The sequence below is a fragment of the Pangasianodon hypophthalmus genome, chromosome 8 (genome assembly GCF_027358585.1).
Source record: "Pangasianodon hypophthalmus isolate fPanHyp1 chromosome 8, fPanHyp1.pri, whole genome shotgun sequence".
NCBI lineage: Eukaryota > Metazoa > Chordata > Actinopteri > Siluriformes > Pangasiidae > Pangasianodon > Pangasianodon hypophthalmus.
The window spans coordinates 20904835-20918512 of NC_069717.1; the positions used below are offsets into that span (position 1 = coordinate 20904835).

At 37.2% G+C, this 13678-nt stretch overlaps 1 protein-coding gene across 2 annotated transcripts in view; it reads right to left on the reverse strand.

The window, feature by feature from the left end:
* Positions 1 to 13678, reverse strand: part of cfap74 (cilia and flagella associated protein 74) — a 52559-nt gene that overhangs the window by 6966 nt on the left and 31915 nt on the right. For both annotated transcript variants that reach the window (XR_008302121.1, XM_026925149.3), the window contains exons 23-34: positions 11955 to 12042; positions 10371 to 10544; positions 7092 to 7225; positions 5961 to 6237; positions 5799 to 5894; positions 5496 to 5647; positions 4723 to 4857; positions 4028 to 4137; positions 3873 to 3928; positions 2895 to 3014; positions 2200 to 2355; positions 298 to 427 (exon numbers count right to left, since the gene is read on the reverse strand). Coding sequence is in view for 1 of the 2 variants with exons in the window: in XM_026925149.3 (XP_026780950.3) it covers positions 298 to 427; positions 2200 to 2355; positions 2895 to 3014; positions 3873 to 3928; positions 4028 to 4137; positions 4723 to 4857; positions 5496 to 5647; positions 5799 to 5894; positions 5961 to 6237; positions 7092 to 7225; positions 10371 to 10544; positions 11955 to 12042 (1628 nt within the window). In the remaining variant the exon portion in view is untranslated. The remainder of the gene's footprint in view (positions 1 to 297; positions 428 to 2199; positions 2356 to 2894; positions 3015 to 3872; positions 3929 to 4027; positions 4138 to 4722; positions 4858 to 5495; positions 5648 to 5798; positions 5895 to 5960; positions 6238 to 7091; positions 7226 to 10370; positions 10545 to 11954; positions 12043 to 13678) is intronic.

A 13678-nucleotide genomic window follows, 5' to 3' on the forward strand; every position in this document is an offset into this window, starting at 1 on the left:
CGCACTTATTCTAGGTTAAAGCCATGCTTGACAAACTTTAGCATTAACTTTGTTGTTAAAGCAGGACTGCATGGATTTAAGATCCACCTGACATCAGCATCAGCTATCCTAATGATATGAGTACTGTATTATGCTATATTATATCACATCATTATACTTTAATAGCTGACTAATGCACACAGATATGGTAATGATTAATGTAGCAACCCAGAAGGCTTGCTTTGAAAAGTCCACATTGCTATTTCTATCCTGCCCTAAGTGTGCAGAATGTAAGACTATCTGTCTCTGTGCACTCACCCAAAGTTGTGCATGGTGTGGAATACTTGGAGAGGAATGCGGGAAGCAAGCGTGTGTTACTGTGTTTGGAGAGGCTGAGGCTGTCCAACAACACTCTGAACTGTACAAGCAGAGCGGAAGAGTTCTGAAGCTGCACATTAGTAAAAGAAGATGGGAAAAAGAAAAACAAGGGCATTAAGCACATTAGGACTGACTCCTTAAATTCTGATCACTAACAAATTGTAATTATCAATTTCATAGATGCAGATAAAAAATTCTGACTCTGAAGATCAAAAATCTGCTGGGTCACACTAACAATAAACTACTGATTAAAAATGCAGTAACTCTTTACGATCCTCTATATGATAAGCAGTAAAAATCCAAAAGGCCTTTGCAGACATTGCTTCAGGTCTGTATTAGCATCACTTGAAGGTATCAGTAACAAAAGGGGAAAAAATATACATACTCTGCTCAGGTCTTAATTTGAGTGCATGTTAAGTTATTTATATTAATTGACAATAAATTATAATATGAACAGGGCTTCTTCTTTAATACTGAAAACATCCATTTGTGTGTAAACTTAAACTGTAAATGGTGTGTGTGTGTATTAGCATCAGCATTACGATGTTCAAAGGTATGGTATTTTTACTAGGAAATCTTTTTACAGTACTTTTTCAAGCCATCTACAATACAGTGTTATAATGACTCCTGAATTATTAGAACTCAACATGAAAATGAGCAAAATTGAATGTAAAAACATTAAATGAGTGACATTTCAAGCTTTAATGTACAGAGATACTATGGTTTTATTGTAACTTTAAAAATATTCTACAAAAAATCTCAAATTTTTATATTTTTAAAGTATTTTATGTCATTAATGTTCTCAAGTATATTTTGAGAGATAGATATATGGTGGGGTCCAAAAGTCTGAGAGCACTAGTGAAAATGCTTCTATTTTGCATTCTTTTCTAAATTAATACAACAATTATCATTGCAAATTATGTATTTACAACAACTGGAGTGCAAAGTAGAGTCTTTAAAATATTTACATGAATTTCAGAGTTTCTTTGTATTTGGTATGTCACTTTTTTGCTTTAATGACAGTGTGCACTCGAGCTGGCATGAACTTTGTGCAAACCCTTATGATCCAGTTTAGATCAGATCCTTCAGAGTGTCGTCTGAACACATGCTTCAATAGAAGAGATTAGGCATGAGGAAAATCTGACCTTTTGTACAAAGCAGTTAACATGGTCAAATTCACATATTTGCTTACAAATAAATATGGACCTAGAAATAGTTCAGAATCTTGAATATTAAATATTCTAGATATTGAACATTTACTGTCTTTGTTTTTCATATTTCAAAATTCTAAAACTTTGTGTTTATTTCCAATTTTAAATGAAAAAAAGTTTCAATGTGGTCTCAGACTTTTGAACACCACTGAATATTTTTTAAGTTCTTATCAGAATGATTTTATGTATGATGTAAGTGTATAATTTAATTTGAGTGTAAAGTCTTCCCATCTTGCACCCAATCTTTTGGACAGATGATAGCTGTTACTCACAAAGTCTTAAACTGGCTCACATCCTTGATACTGAAGTCAGTAAAAGGTATAGCTCTGACCGACTAAAACACAGACACGCCTTCACCCCTACCATTCCATAACCAATTATCATTTAATCACATATTTTACTGAAGTGGTAATGAAGGACACAGGCTTACTCACAGCCAGTAACTGGTTACGTTTAAAATGAGGGCAAAGTTTAAATTTGTTAACTACCACCAAAAATATATGACCTCAGAATTTTTTTCTGTAATTAAAAAAACTAGTCTATACATTTTGATGTTCTGATTTTGATGTTCACTGTGGTTAAAAGTTGAACAGTGACAGTGATTCTAAAACTATTATGGCTAAGGTGTTACCGTAAGCACTTGGCTAGTGCTCTGTTTCTCCAGCACGTATCCGAAGTCCATGATTCGTCCCTCATGTGCACAGGTGACGAGAGGTTCGATGCCTTCTCCACACAGTGTGAACTCCAGAGTCATTTTACTGCAGCTCACCTCCAGTATTTCACGATACTGATTAAAAAAAAAAAAAAAGAATCACATTAGTTTATTTACAACATGCTGTACAATATACTTTGTAATTTACTTCCACTTCTACTTTGCATCATAAGTTTATTTCTAATCTACAGGTCAGTAACTTATAAACAAGTATAAATAGTATCAACTGGAACTTACCTGCAATTTTAATAAAACAAGAAAAAATGCTGTTATGAATAATTGCATTGTCTAATACCTTATAGTTTCATATTTACAAAGATCAGTCATTTATTAAGACAAGGACAAAGGTAAGACGTAATTTTTACCTACAATCTACCTAAAAGGCACAAGGGTTGAGTGATTATCTCTAAATATAAAGGCAATCTTGTGAAGCCTTATATATTAGTCCTACTTAAGCAGGAATGGCTGCCTAAAATGCCTTAAATTCTTTGTGCACGTGTTACTGAAACACTGGAATCTCCAGCTATTTTTGATAGAACTAGATTCAATACAATATGTCGTCTTTCTGTGAAGGCTTATTGCCTCACATTCCACTAGAGGCCAGTGCTGTTTACCTTTTTACCCAAAGCTGGTGTAAAAGCCAGCAGGAGTGTGTGTGTCTCTCCAGGCCTGACTCCTCTCATCGCATTCAACACAGCAAATGGTCCATTTAAGTCCAGCAGTGAAGACTTCAGCTACAGCTCATGTTAAGAAAGACATGTTGCTGGCACTTAAACATTAAGAGAGGGAACAAAAGGGGCTACTGAAGTAATGACTGTTTATAGCTGCGTTAAAGTAAGTGATAACAGGAACTAATTTGTCTCATGGACATACCTGTCAACCCTCCTGTTTTTCCCGGGATTCTCCCGTATTTTACCATTCTATCCCGCTATCATCCCGTTTAAATATTTTCCCGTATTTCTCACGTATTTTTAATCTTTCTATAAAAAAAAAACCCACTGGGTGTAATTGATATGTTTGCTACATTCACCTCCGGTAAAGCAGGTGGCAGTATACAGAACATTAGCTGTAACATCTACAGAACTCACTCAAACGGCACCCGCCAATAAAACAAGTAGAAGAAAAATAGTGGTCGGATTTCCCTTATTTTCAAATCCCAATGTTGACAGGTATGCTCACGGAAGTTCAAAAATATAACGTGTCGTGCTTTGATACATAAAATATTGTAACTGTTGGCAAATCGCTGTGGTTTAAGAGCAATAAAACATGTTGACGTGTTGCTCTTATAGGAAAATAATGAACTTCAGGTGTAGTAACAGTAATTCCACTTTGTGTTGGACTGCATAAAACCACCCCTCATTGATTACTTTCCTATAACAACATGCCCCGTTGTGTTTAATTCTTAACAGATTTAAAAAAAAATCAAGTGGTATCTGTAAGATGATATTAATAAGAACAAATGAAGTATAAAACAATAGCAAGTACAATGACTGTAATAATAATAATAATAATAAGAAGAAGAAGAAGAAGAAGAAGTAGAAAAAGAAGAAGAAGAAAAAGAAGTTGCTTTCAAGTCTGCTTCAGAAGGATACCTGCACAAACTCTGAACAAATGTTCTGGACTTTCACCTTTTTCAAAACCTTCTGACCTAAAGCAAAGAAAACAAGAAAAAACAAACATCAAATCCCTCCCAATCAAAGCAGCAGCAATAAAAAACTGATACTTCTACACAGGCAGACCATCTTACCTACTGCCACCTGGTTGAAGTTGATGGTGGTTTCACCGTTGTCAGAGATGACCATCAGCATGGGTCGAACAGCTGGGCAATGCAGCTCCAGGTACAGTGTGTTATATGGGCTGTAACAAGGGTTCCATTTTTATTAATCCAGCTCTGGCCTCAAGCGTACTGACACAAGAACAAATTAAAGTAACTCTTTACTAGTCAGCCCTCTGTACAATTCTCCCAAAAATTTAAATATAAATATATATTTATAATATAATATAATATAAATATGCATATAACTGCTTTCAATCATCCGGATCATTTTAAAATTTCTATTAAGGGTACATCAAGACCACTGGGAGAAAAGATTCTCAACAGCCAAGGGGCTTCAGTTTCTTCTGCTTGGAAAAGCCGTTAAAACCACAACCACAATGCCTACCTTGACTTACAACTACTAAAAAACTTCACAATATTTTTATGTTAAAATGAATTTGGTCAGAAATATGTGTAATTACTTTTCATTGTGATGGCTACAGTGGACAATACATGCATCAGTCACACACGTTATATGCATTAATCCAACAAAACGTGGTGTTATTCAATTTTATGTGTGTAAGTCCATCGTGAGAAAAGGTACAGATGCTAACCCTGTTCTAAGCTTAGTGTGTGACTGTTTATATAGAATGCATTGTGTGAATTTGTAAGCAAGTTCAGTTCACCTGTATAAGGGTTCCTCTGTCTCCTTTTGGTGTGTGATGTCTCCATTGGATACAAAGCATGGGATGACGAAACGGCTGCATCTATCTTTGAAAGAGCGGAGTAGAGAGGCCTTCGCGGCAACATACTCATCTGAGCTAAACAAACAAAAATTGTATTAGCCATGTTTTCACCTAACAAGCCCTTTTTGTTTAGAACCTTTTTGTTTAGAACTGAAATACACTATATGGCCAAAGGTTTGTTAACCACTTGTGGACCTGACCATTACACCCATTATTGGGCCTTCCTCAAACTGTTGCCACAATTGTACAGGATGCCTTTGTATGATATCTTTGTATGCAGCATTACAATTTCCCTTCACTGGAACTATGGGCCCAAGCATGACAATGCCCCTTTGCACAAAGCGAGGTCCATGAAGACATGGATGGCCAAGGTTGAAGTGGGAAGAACTCAAGTGGCCTGCACAGAGTCCTGACCTCAACCGCACTGAACACCTTTGGGATGAACTGGAATGCCGATTGCACCCCAGACCTCCTCGCCCCGACATCAGTGCCTGACCTCCATAATGTTTTTGTGCCTGAAAGCACAAATCCCCACAGCCACACTCCAAAATCTAGTGGAAAGCCTTCCCACAAGAGTGGACATTATTATAACAGCAAAGAGGGACTTAATCTGGAACGGGATGTTCAAAAAGCACATATGGGTGTGATGGTCAGGCGTCCACAAACCTTTGGCCACATAGTGTATGTCTTGTACACTTAAGAGGAATACTGACTCTTTCTGTATGTCCTCTGGGTTCAAGGCCTGCAAAGGACTCTCACTTTTGGGAGTCAGGGACACTTCACTGGTCTTCTCCTTCAGCTTGCTTGAGCTATGATTTAGGGGAGTCTTCTCTTTATTTGGTTCCTCCTGTATCTCATTTTTGTTCTGAAAGCATGGGAAAGGATAAACATAAATGCTGTTGCTATCTAGATGAGAAAAAAATACAGATACAAACAGACAACCGATGTATCCTGACAGATGTCACAGACTCTGTGCTTTTGCCACAGCTGTCCTCATCATCAACCTTCTTAGATACCTGTAGCTCCTCATTCTGTGCCAGCAGCCGAACAGCCTCTGCCTTGATGATATCATCAGACAGCAATGGGCTGAACGTAACTTGGACCAGACATCTCTGTGGACAAAAAAAGTATGATTAAGCTGCTACACTTGATAGGAGATTAAACAGAAAGATCAGTACCTGTCCAGGCAGCACACATCCTGTACTGGGGGTCACTGTAATTTCAGAGTTTTCTGGAGGAGTGAATGTGAAGAATCTGGCACCTACAGGAGCGACAGGGCCTTTGCCAATGCGTGGCATGGGGCGTGTAACGTCATTGAGGCTAGTGTGGGAGTTCAGCACATACAGCACTGCTGTGGACCGATCTCCTACTGCTGTGGCTCCAAACTGCACCAGTGAATTAGACAGCTCCAGCACAGGGCGCACACCAATCGCACGGCACGGTAACAGAAAGTTTCTAAGTGCAAAATAGAACAGACTTTTATGCGCAAAATTTGATTACACCACGTGACTGCTATAATCAGAAATCTTAATAATACGATAAAGGAAAAATAGTGATAAAAAATAAGTTAGTGTAGCTAACAAGAAGAAACAGGAAAGGTGCATGGGGGTGAGATTTATATACAGTATTTATGTTTAAACAGCAATAAATTAAAGCCAAGGATAAAGATTTGTCAGGGTATATAATGTCATCTCTCATTATTATATTATATTTTGTTTTAGATGCTACAGCTATGCAAAGATAAAAAAGGCTCAAAAATCCACAAATTAAAAAGTGTATCAGTAATAACTTATAATGAACCTGAGAGGAAAAAAGTACAGGGAAGTGGCAGAAAAAAAGAAACACACATTGCTTTGAAAATGGCATCTGAATATGACTGGGGCATTTTCCTTACCTATATACACCTAAAATATTTATATGCAATCAATCTGCTGCATTGCTTCCAGAGTCAACCACTACTGTTTATATTATATAACACAATGTACAATGTACACTGCTGTTTATGTTATATAACACAATGTACAATGTACACTGCTGTTTATGTTATATAACACAATGTACAATGTACACTGCTGTTTATGTTATATAACACAATGTACGTCTGTTGAAAAGCTTGAGACAATATGATCACACTATGTATTATGTAATTTCATTTTATTTTGAAATATATGAAGACCCTACAAATATAGGCCACATTTATTTTGATAGATTAAAAAAAAAACTGGATGCAGTGGTGGCTCACATTTTGTATTGACTAGTATTATACATCGGAATGAATAAATGTTTATAGTAGGTATGACTTGACATACCTGTTAATTCCTGACTTGCAGGTGAGCTGAAAGTTGTATTCGCCTGCTTTTGAAGCACTGAAGATCAGATCGATTTCCAGCGATTGTAGTGGAAGCAGCGTGCCAAAACCATCATTAGGCTGGACATCAATGGACTACACAAAAGAAATCAGCGGATCAGGGAATCGGCGAGTCATGTAGACCTTGTGGACATTCATAAATTCATAAATGTGAAACATATCATTCACAGTCTTTCAGTTTTGTTGTTGGTTTGAATCTTGTATCAGTTTAATAAGATACAGATAATTAAAAATTGTAGAAAATATTTTCAAGCACACTACAAGCACATTTGAATGGAATTATGCAGTTGATATGCAATGATAAAATCTTTAATGCCCTGACATTGCAACAAATATGGTTTCTGGTGTCTGTTTTCTCTGTCATACATCTCACATCAATGCTTTAGAGGCAAAAATAACAGGTTTCTGTCTTCTTTTTCATGGTGTTCAGTCATATGAGTGCTCTACCATGTTTATAACATTTATATTGGGTAATTTCTGATCTCTTGTATTACTTTGATTAGACATTGTCTATTCTGTCACTGTCTGATTCAGTTTTAGTAGCTGCAACTGACATGTTTGTACTTATTTTTGTGGATAAAATAATTAGGTCTGATGGATGTAATTAGCAGACTTTAAGGTAAAGTAGCCTGATTCACATGACATGTGGTAACATTAATAGTGTACATCCGCAAACCTGCACTGTGAGAAATGATGTCACGTGAGGTCAGGAAAACACTACTTGGCATCGCATTTGTGTGAAGAGATATACCATTCTACCCCATCCTACAAACCTTTCCTGAAGCAGCCAATTTAGTGGCAGATGGATTCTTCCCCTTAGCGACCCCCTCTATGCAGGGTGCCGGTACACTGGTCACAGTGGAAATTTTATGCCTAAGTGGTCAGTTTCTGAAAAAAGCTCGTGGGCCCGTGCCATATCGGTGACATTTATTATGTGTTCTCGCCTTTTTGCTGAGGATGACGGAGAAAGGCTGGATTCAAAGGCTATTTGGCAGCCATTTTGTTTTGCCGGGATGATTCATGTTTTCTTTGCATTCCAGTTTCTACAAAATATGTCATCAGAGCACCATGCAGCTTGTGACACGTTAAGATGACTATCTGAAGTGACATTCCACAAGATGCCTCACTTTGCGATGCTCCACACAGCAAAGCACTCTCATACACAAACTACGTATACAGTCATGGGAAAAAGAAAGTACACCCTCCTTCAGTTCTATGTTTTTATTTATCAGGGCCTTAATAACAATTGTGTGGTCCTCACCAACTTCTGCAGACAAACAAATAACCTCAGGTGACAACTAAAATAACCACAACAAATTCAATAGGTAGTCATTTTTTTCCCCAAAAAATAAATCAACGTTCAGAAACCAGGTGGGAAAAAATAAGTACACCCTATAATTCAGTAACATGTAGAACCACCTTTAGCAACAATAACTTGAAGTAAACGTTTTCTGTAGGAGTTTATCAGTCTCTCACGTCGGTTTAGAGAAATTTTGGCCCACTTTACAATATTGCTTCAGTTCATTGATGTTTGAGGGCATTTGTTTATGCAAGTTACATCAGTATTTATATGGGGAACTTTCTTTGTATTCAGAATTAATCTTCTAGATAATTAAAATAATCTCTGAGGTTGCCAGATTTGTCCAAAAATAAATCAGGGCATAGAAAATGTAGATTGAAGTGCAAGATCATGTTTTTTCTTTAAAATAATGTATGATATGATATAAAGAGACTATTTAAAAAAGATATTAAAATGATATATGAATAAAAAGATTGAAATAAACATCTAACAGGAGTCTAGTATAATGCCAATATATTGTAATTATCAAATTAATAACTGCAATGTGGTTTAATTTTAACAACATGGCTTCCATCCTCATTATTCAGAAACTTTTAAAATAGCACTTGATCCAGTGCATCCTATTATTTCTCACAATGAAGTACAGAAAACTGTATAGAGTATGTGTAAAATAATGTGTGTGCAGGACGTAGGCTAATTTAATCACGCTTTTAGTTTAAATTTTGATTTGTTGAATTAAAAATGAGGGAGATTTTTTTTCTCTCCAGAGAAGAAAATGTGCCCACCGTTTAAAGGATAAGCTGACCAAGCACTCATCTGCTACAGTTACAGCTGTAAGTAAGTGTAGCTCCCAATTTTATCCATAAATTTAAAAAACCCATCCTTGAGATTGAGAGCGGTGTCTCCAATTAAGATGCGGTCACCTCAAATCTCATTGAATAAACACCCACACCACGGTTGATACAATTGATTAATAAGTCGTTTCATATTCATGAAGACTGAAGATTTAACTTTTCACCAAGCATTAAACGAGTACTCATTAAAAAAAAAAAAGTGTGTGTGTTTTTTTTTAGCTGTACTAGTTCTTCTCTAATGGGGTTTTTGCTTGATAGTATTCTTAGTCCCTGACCTATTTTACTAGCCTGAGGATATATTTTTATGGAAATTTTTAAAAAATTAAAAACACTTCTGTAAGTCGATCTGTACAAGAGCACTTGCCAAATGCTGTACCATCCTGCATACAGATCATGCTGCCCGAGTAGCACGTAAGTCTGTAGTTAGTCTACTCAATTTCAGTATTAACTCCTAACTACGTGCACCTAACTCAACTCTAAATACCACCATAAATGTCTATTATACTGTAAGTTAGTGATGCAGCAAATAGTGGCACATTTCTATTACACTATGGTACAAATGTTTTACATAATATAAGCATGTTGTGTTATAGGATCTGAACTGAACTGATAGCAATAAATCACTGATGACATATTACAACAGAACAATCACTTGAATTGTTCTGTTGTAATATGCCATCTGTGATTTATTGCTATCAATTCAGTTCAGATCCTATAATACATGGATATGTAGCGGCTAAAACTAGAACTTATTTCCTCAAAAAGTCTTTAAAGTGCTTTCACTGGTGAGTGTGATTTCAGAGAGACAGAAATAGAGACTGTGTTAAACGCTTCACATTAGTGATGCCTTCAGGCTGGTCTATCAGTGGAAATGAGTGTAGCCCTATTTCCGATGTGCTCTAATAAAACAGCAGCACAGCTGATGCACATTAGAACCAGTATTCATAATCATCATAATCATCATAATTATCTGTTTTTGTTCACAGATTTTTTTTTTGCATACATGTAGTTACTAAATCTCTATAAATAAACATACTGGTATATTTGATTAGTACTCCGTACTCACCTTGGGAATGCCCACAAAACCGAAGTCCTGAGGCAATAAAGAGAGGTTGGTGAGACGCACAGTATTCTGAACAGACTCGAAAACGGTGCAGTGCCCAAAATCCACCTCGGTGTGGTCAAACTTCAAATCAGAGGTGGTCACAACCGCGTGGACAGTGAAGGGAACAGGCTTTACCTATTGGAAATGAACCTAATTAGCCTTGTTATTTTATGAATTGCCCCAAATGGCCTGTTAGAGAGTTATTACAAAAGTTATAAACATACCAGTGGTTGAAATGAGCCATAGAAGCACATGCTAGTGGGGAATGTTGACTGGCAAAAAGTGATTTTTGATTGAATATATATAATTCTCAGAAATGTACAGCTGAACAAATGGTTACATTACATTTTTAAATAAAACAGATGTAACAGTAAAATTTCTTTGGCTTCTGTCTTAGCTCTACTTCACTAACCTTGTTTACACACTGGCATTTATTTATAGATCGGAAGAAAAGGAGGGAGACAAGGTGAGAGAGTGAGAAGCTGTGTGTATTTGCATTTGTGTTTATTTTGAGCATGATAGTGCTGTGGCTTCAATACACTTGTGAGCGCTTGTGTGCATTTATAGATCTTAACTTGAGTCAGAAGGACAAGAAGGTAGGAACTGTGACAAACAAATGGGTCACGAATGAAAAGAAAAATACAGTAAGCCATTTTATTATGGAACATTTCTATCCTGATGGGTGTGGTCTCGTCCAGGATGACCTCGCCTATATCCACAGAGCACGAGGGCTCACTGAATTGTTGATGAAAATGATGTAATCATATGCTATGGCTTTACAGCCACCAGATCTCAAGCCAATTACATGCCAATGGGAGATTTTGAACTGATGTTTTAGGCAGTGCTCTGTACTACCATAATCAGAACACCAGCTGAGGGAATATCTTTTGGGAAGAATAAATGACAGGATGATCAAAATGATCAAATGTCCTGAGAATCATTGTAGTTTGGCTCACGAAGAGTAGAAGCTCCTAATAAGGTCCTAATAGAAGATCCTCACAACGACCAACGTTTGTGTGTGTGTGTGTGTGTGTGTGTGTGTGTGAGAGAGAGAGAGAGAGAGTATGTGTATCTGTGTGTATGGGTTTTGAGGATTTGCCATGGGCAATGTTTTGGTCAGGAACACAGGTTTGAGCTCAGCATGAGTCCTGGCCTGGAAGCTGAATCTGAGTGGGTGATAGGACAAGCGGATGATGTTAGATCCTGTTCGCCAAGGATGAAGTAGTAGAGGGGGGCTTTTTTTGGAAAGGGAAAGTTAACCAGAATCCAGGTCGGGGGATTATGGAAGTTAGTACTGCATTCGTATTGATTCTGCTATGTACTCAATACGCAGTTATAAAATACGTAGTGCTATAAAAGACAATGGACAAAAAAATACATATAGTCTCTTACCAAAGCAATACAGTGGGGTAAACTCTAGCTCATTGAAGGAAGGCCAACATCTTGAGAGAGAGAGAGACAGAGCGAGAGAGAGAGAGAGAGAGAGAGAGAGAGAGAGAGAGAGTAAAGGCAGCCATGATCTATTTTTGACTTATTTGCACCTACCTGATCAGCCACCTGTATATTCAGAGGTACCTCCAGGACTCCCGTGTCCTGGTCAAAGAAGGACTTGGCGTCCTCTGGCAGGCTACATCTATCAAGAAGACATGAAGGACAGGACAAAAATAAACAGCGGATCTGTGTAAATGTACTGCTGATATGCCTAGAATTAAAGTTAGACTTGCTTTGTCACCAGTGTCATTCTTTAAACTTGATGTCTGTTCACTGTTTTTTTTTTTTTAATACATTTTTGGCCACAACACATTCAATAAAGCTGCAATGTTCAGGCATGCTGGAATAAAGCTGAACAATAGGCATGCTGGAATATTAACTAATGTTATAAAATGGACGTGAGCTGTAGCAGAGCTTAAAGCTGAGAGGGAAGTATAGAACAAGGAAGCAAGAGCGAGAGAGGCAGCAAGAAAGAGAGATTGCAAGAGACAGGAATATATAGAGAGAGTGAGGGAGAAATAAATAGAGCGAAACAAGAGTTGCATTAGTAGTTCCACGTAGTCCAAGGGCTCTACCATGTGAGAGCATGGTAACCATGGTGATTGTGGGTGTAAGGCGCAGTGGAGTGGGATTTAGAGAGGGACATGCAGTCAAATGTCAGATTATGTAATACAATAAGCTCTGCTCAGTAATAATATGCCTAAATTAAACACCATGTAGAGTACAAAAGCTACTAAAGATGAAATACAAAAACAGGTTCGGGTGCTCAAAAAGAATTTTTTTGGTGAAAAATAGTCAAGTTTAACATGTAAGCAATGAGCAAAATTATACAATATATTTAAAACAGATGTAAGTCTCTATTCTTTGTACAGAAATTGTGTAAACATATTGTATTGCTGTAAGCAGTATTATTCTTCTCTTTTCAAGGAGTAAATGTTTCATATAAACAGGAAATTACTGTTTCTCTCTCTGTAGCCAGAGTTGCATGAAATAATTGGCCAGTTTTATCTTTGGAAAGTTTTTTTTTTTGCAGGTCGTTAAATTGCTGATCTTAAATGTTGTGAATGCCCCTTTAATTATGCAAGACCTCCTAATATAATGAGCAGGGCTATGAGTTTTGCAAAGTCCAAATTCATGCAATGCTAATAAAACTCAGCTTTTTTCTCACATGAGATCCAGCATTTAACAGTACAGTATGATCCAAACACACTCAAGCAATAAAGCCTGGTGTAATCCAGCACATTAAGCCGAAGCGTTAAGCAGAAACTAGGGCTCTGCCTTTTGTATTTGTGAATCTCCTCCCAAATAGATCTGATTGCATTCAAAACGTGCTCCTCCAATGGGGCAGATATATTAAGTTAAAATATTTATGAATTGAAATTTCTTTAAAAAAAGAGAAAAAAAACTTAACTCTACAGCTGGGTAATGAAGTGGATATTAAACCTTCTGTACCTCAATAACGCATCCTACTAGTGGCAAAATAAAAATAAAGCAAATCCAATTTGAGGATTATGAACAATGGTGTGTTTTTCGTAATGCTAAATTGCAAGGATGATTTAATGTGACAACTACATTTAGGCATCCCCAGTCTAGGATCTATGTGCCATTTACCCCATCCATGCTACCATCTGAGAGCTCTACACTGGCGTTATCAATCCCACACCAGCACCGATTTATTTAAGGAATCGCTTGTTCTCGGTTAATGGAGTCTCGGTGGGAGCATCACTCCTGAATTAGCTTGGCGTGGTGCTGCGGAAAAGCCTTGCGGGGCGTCACAT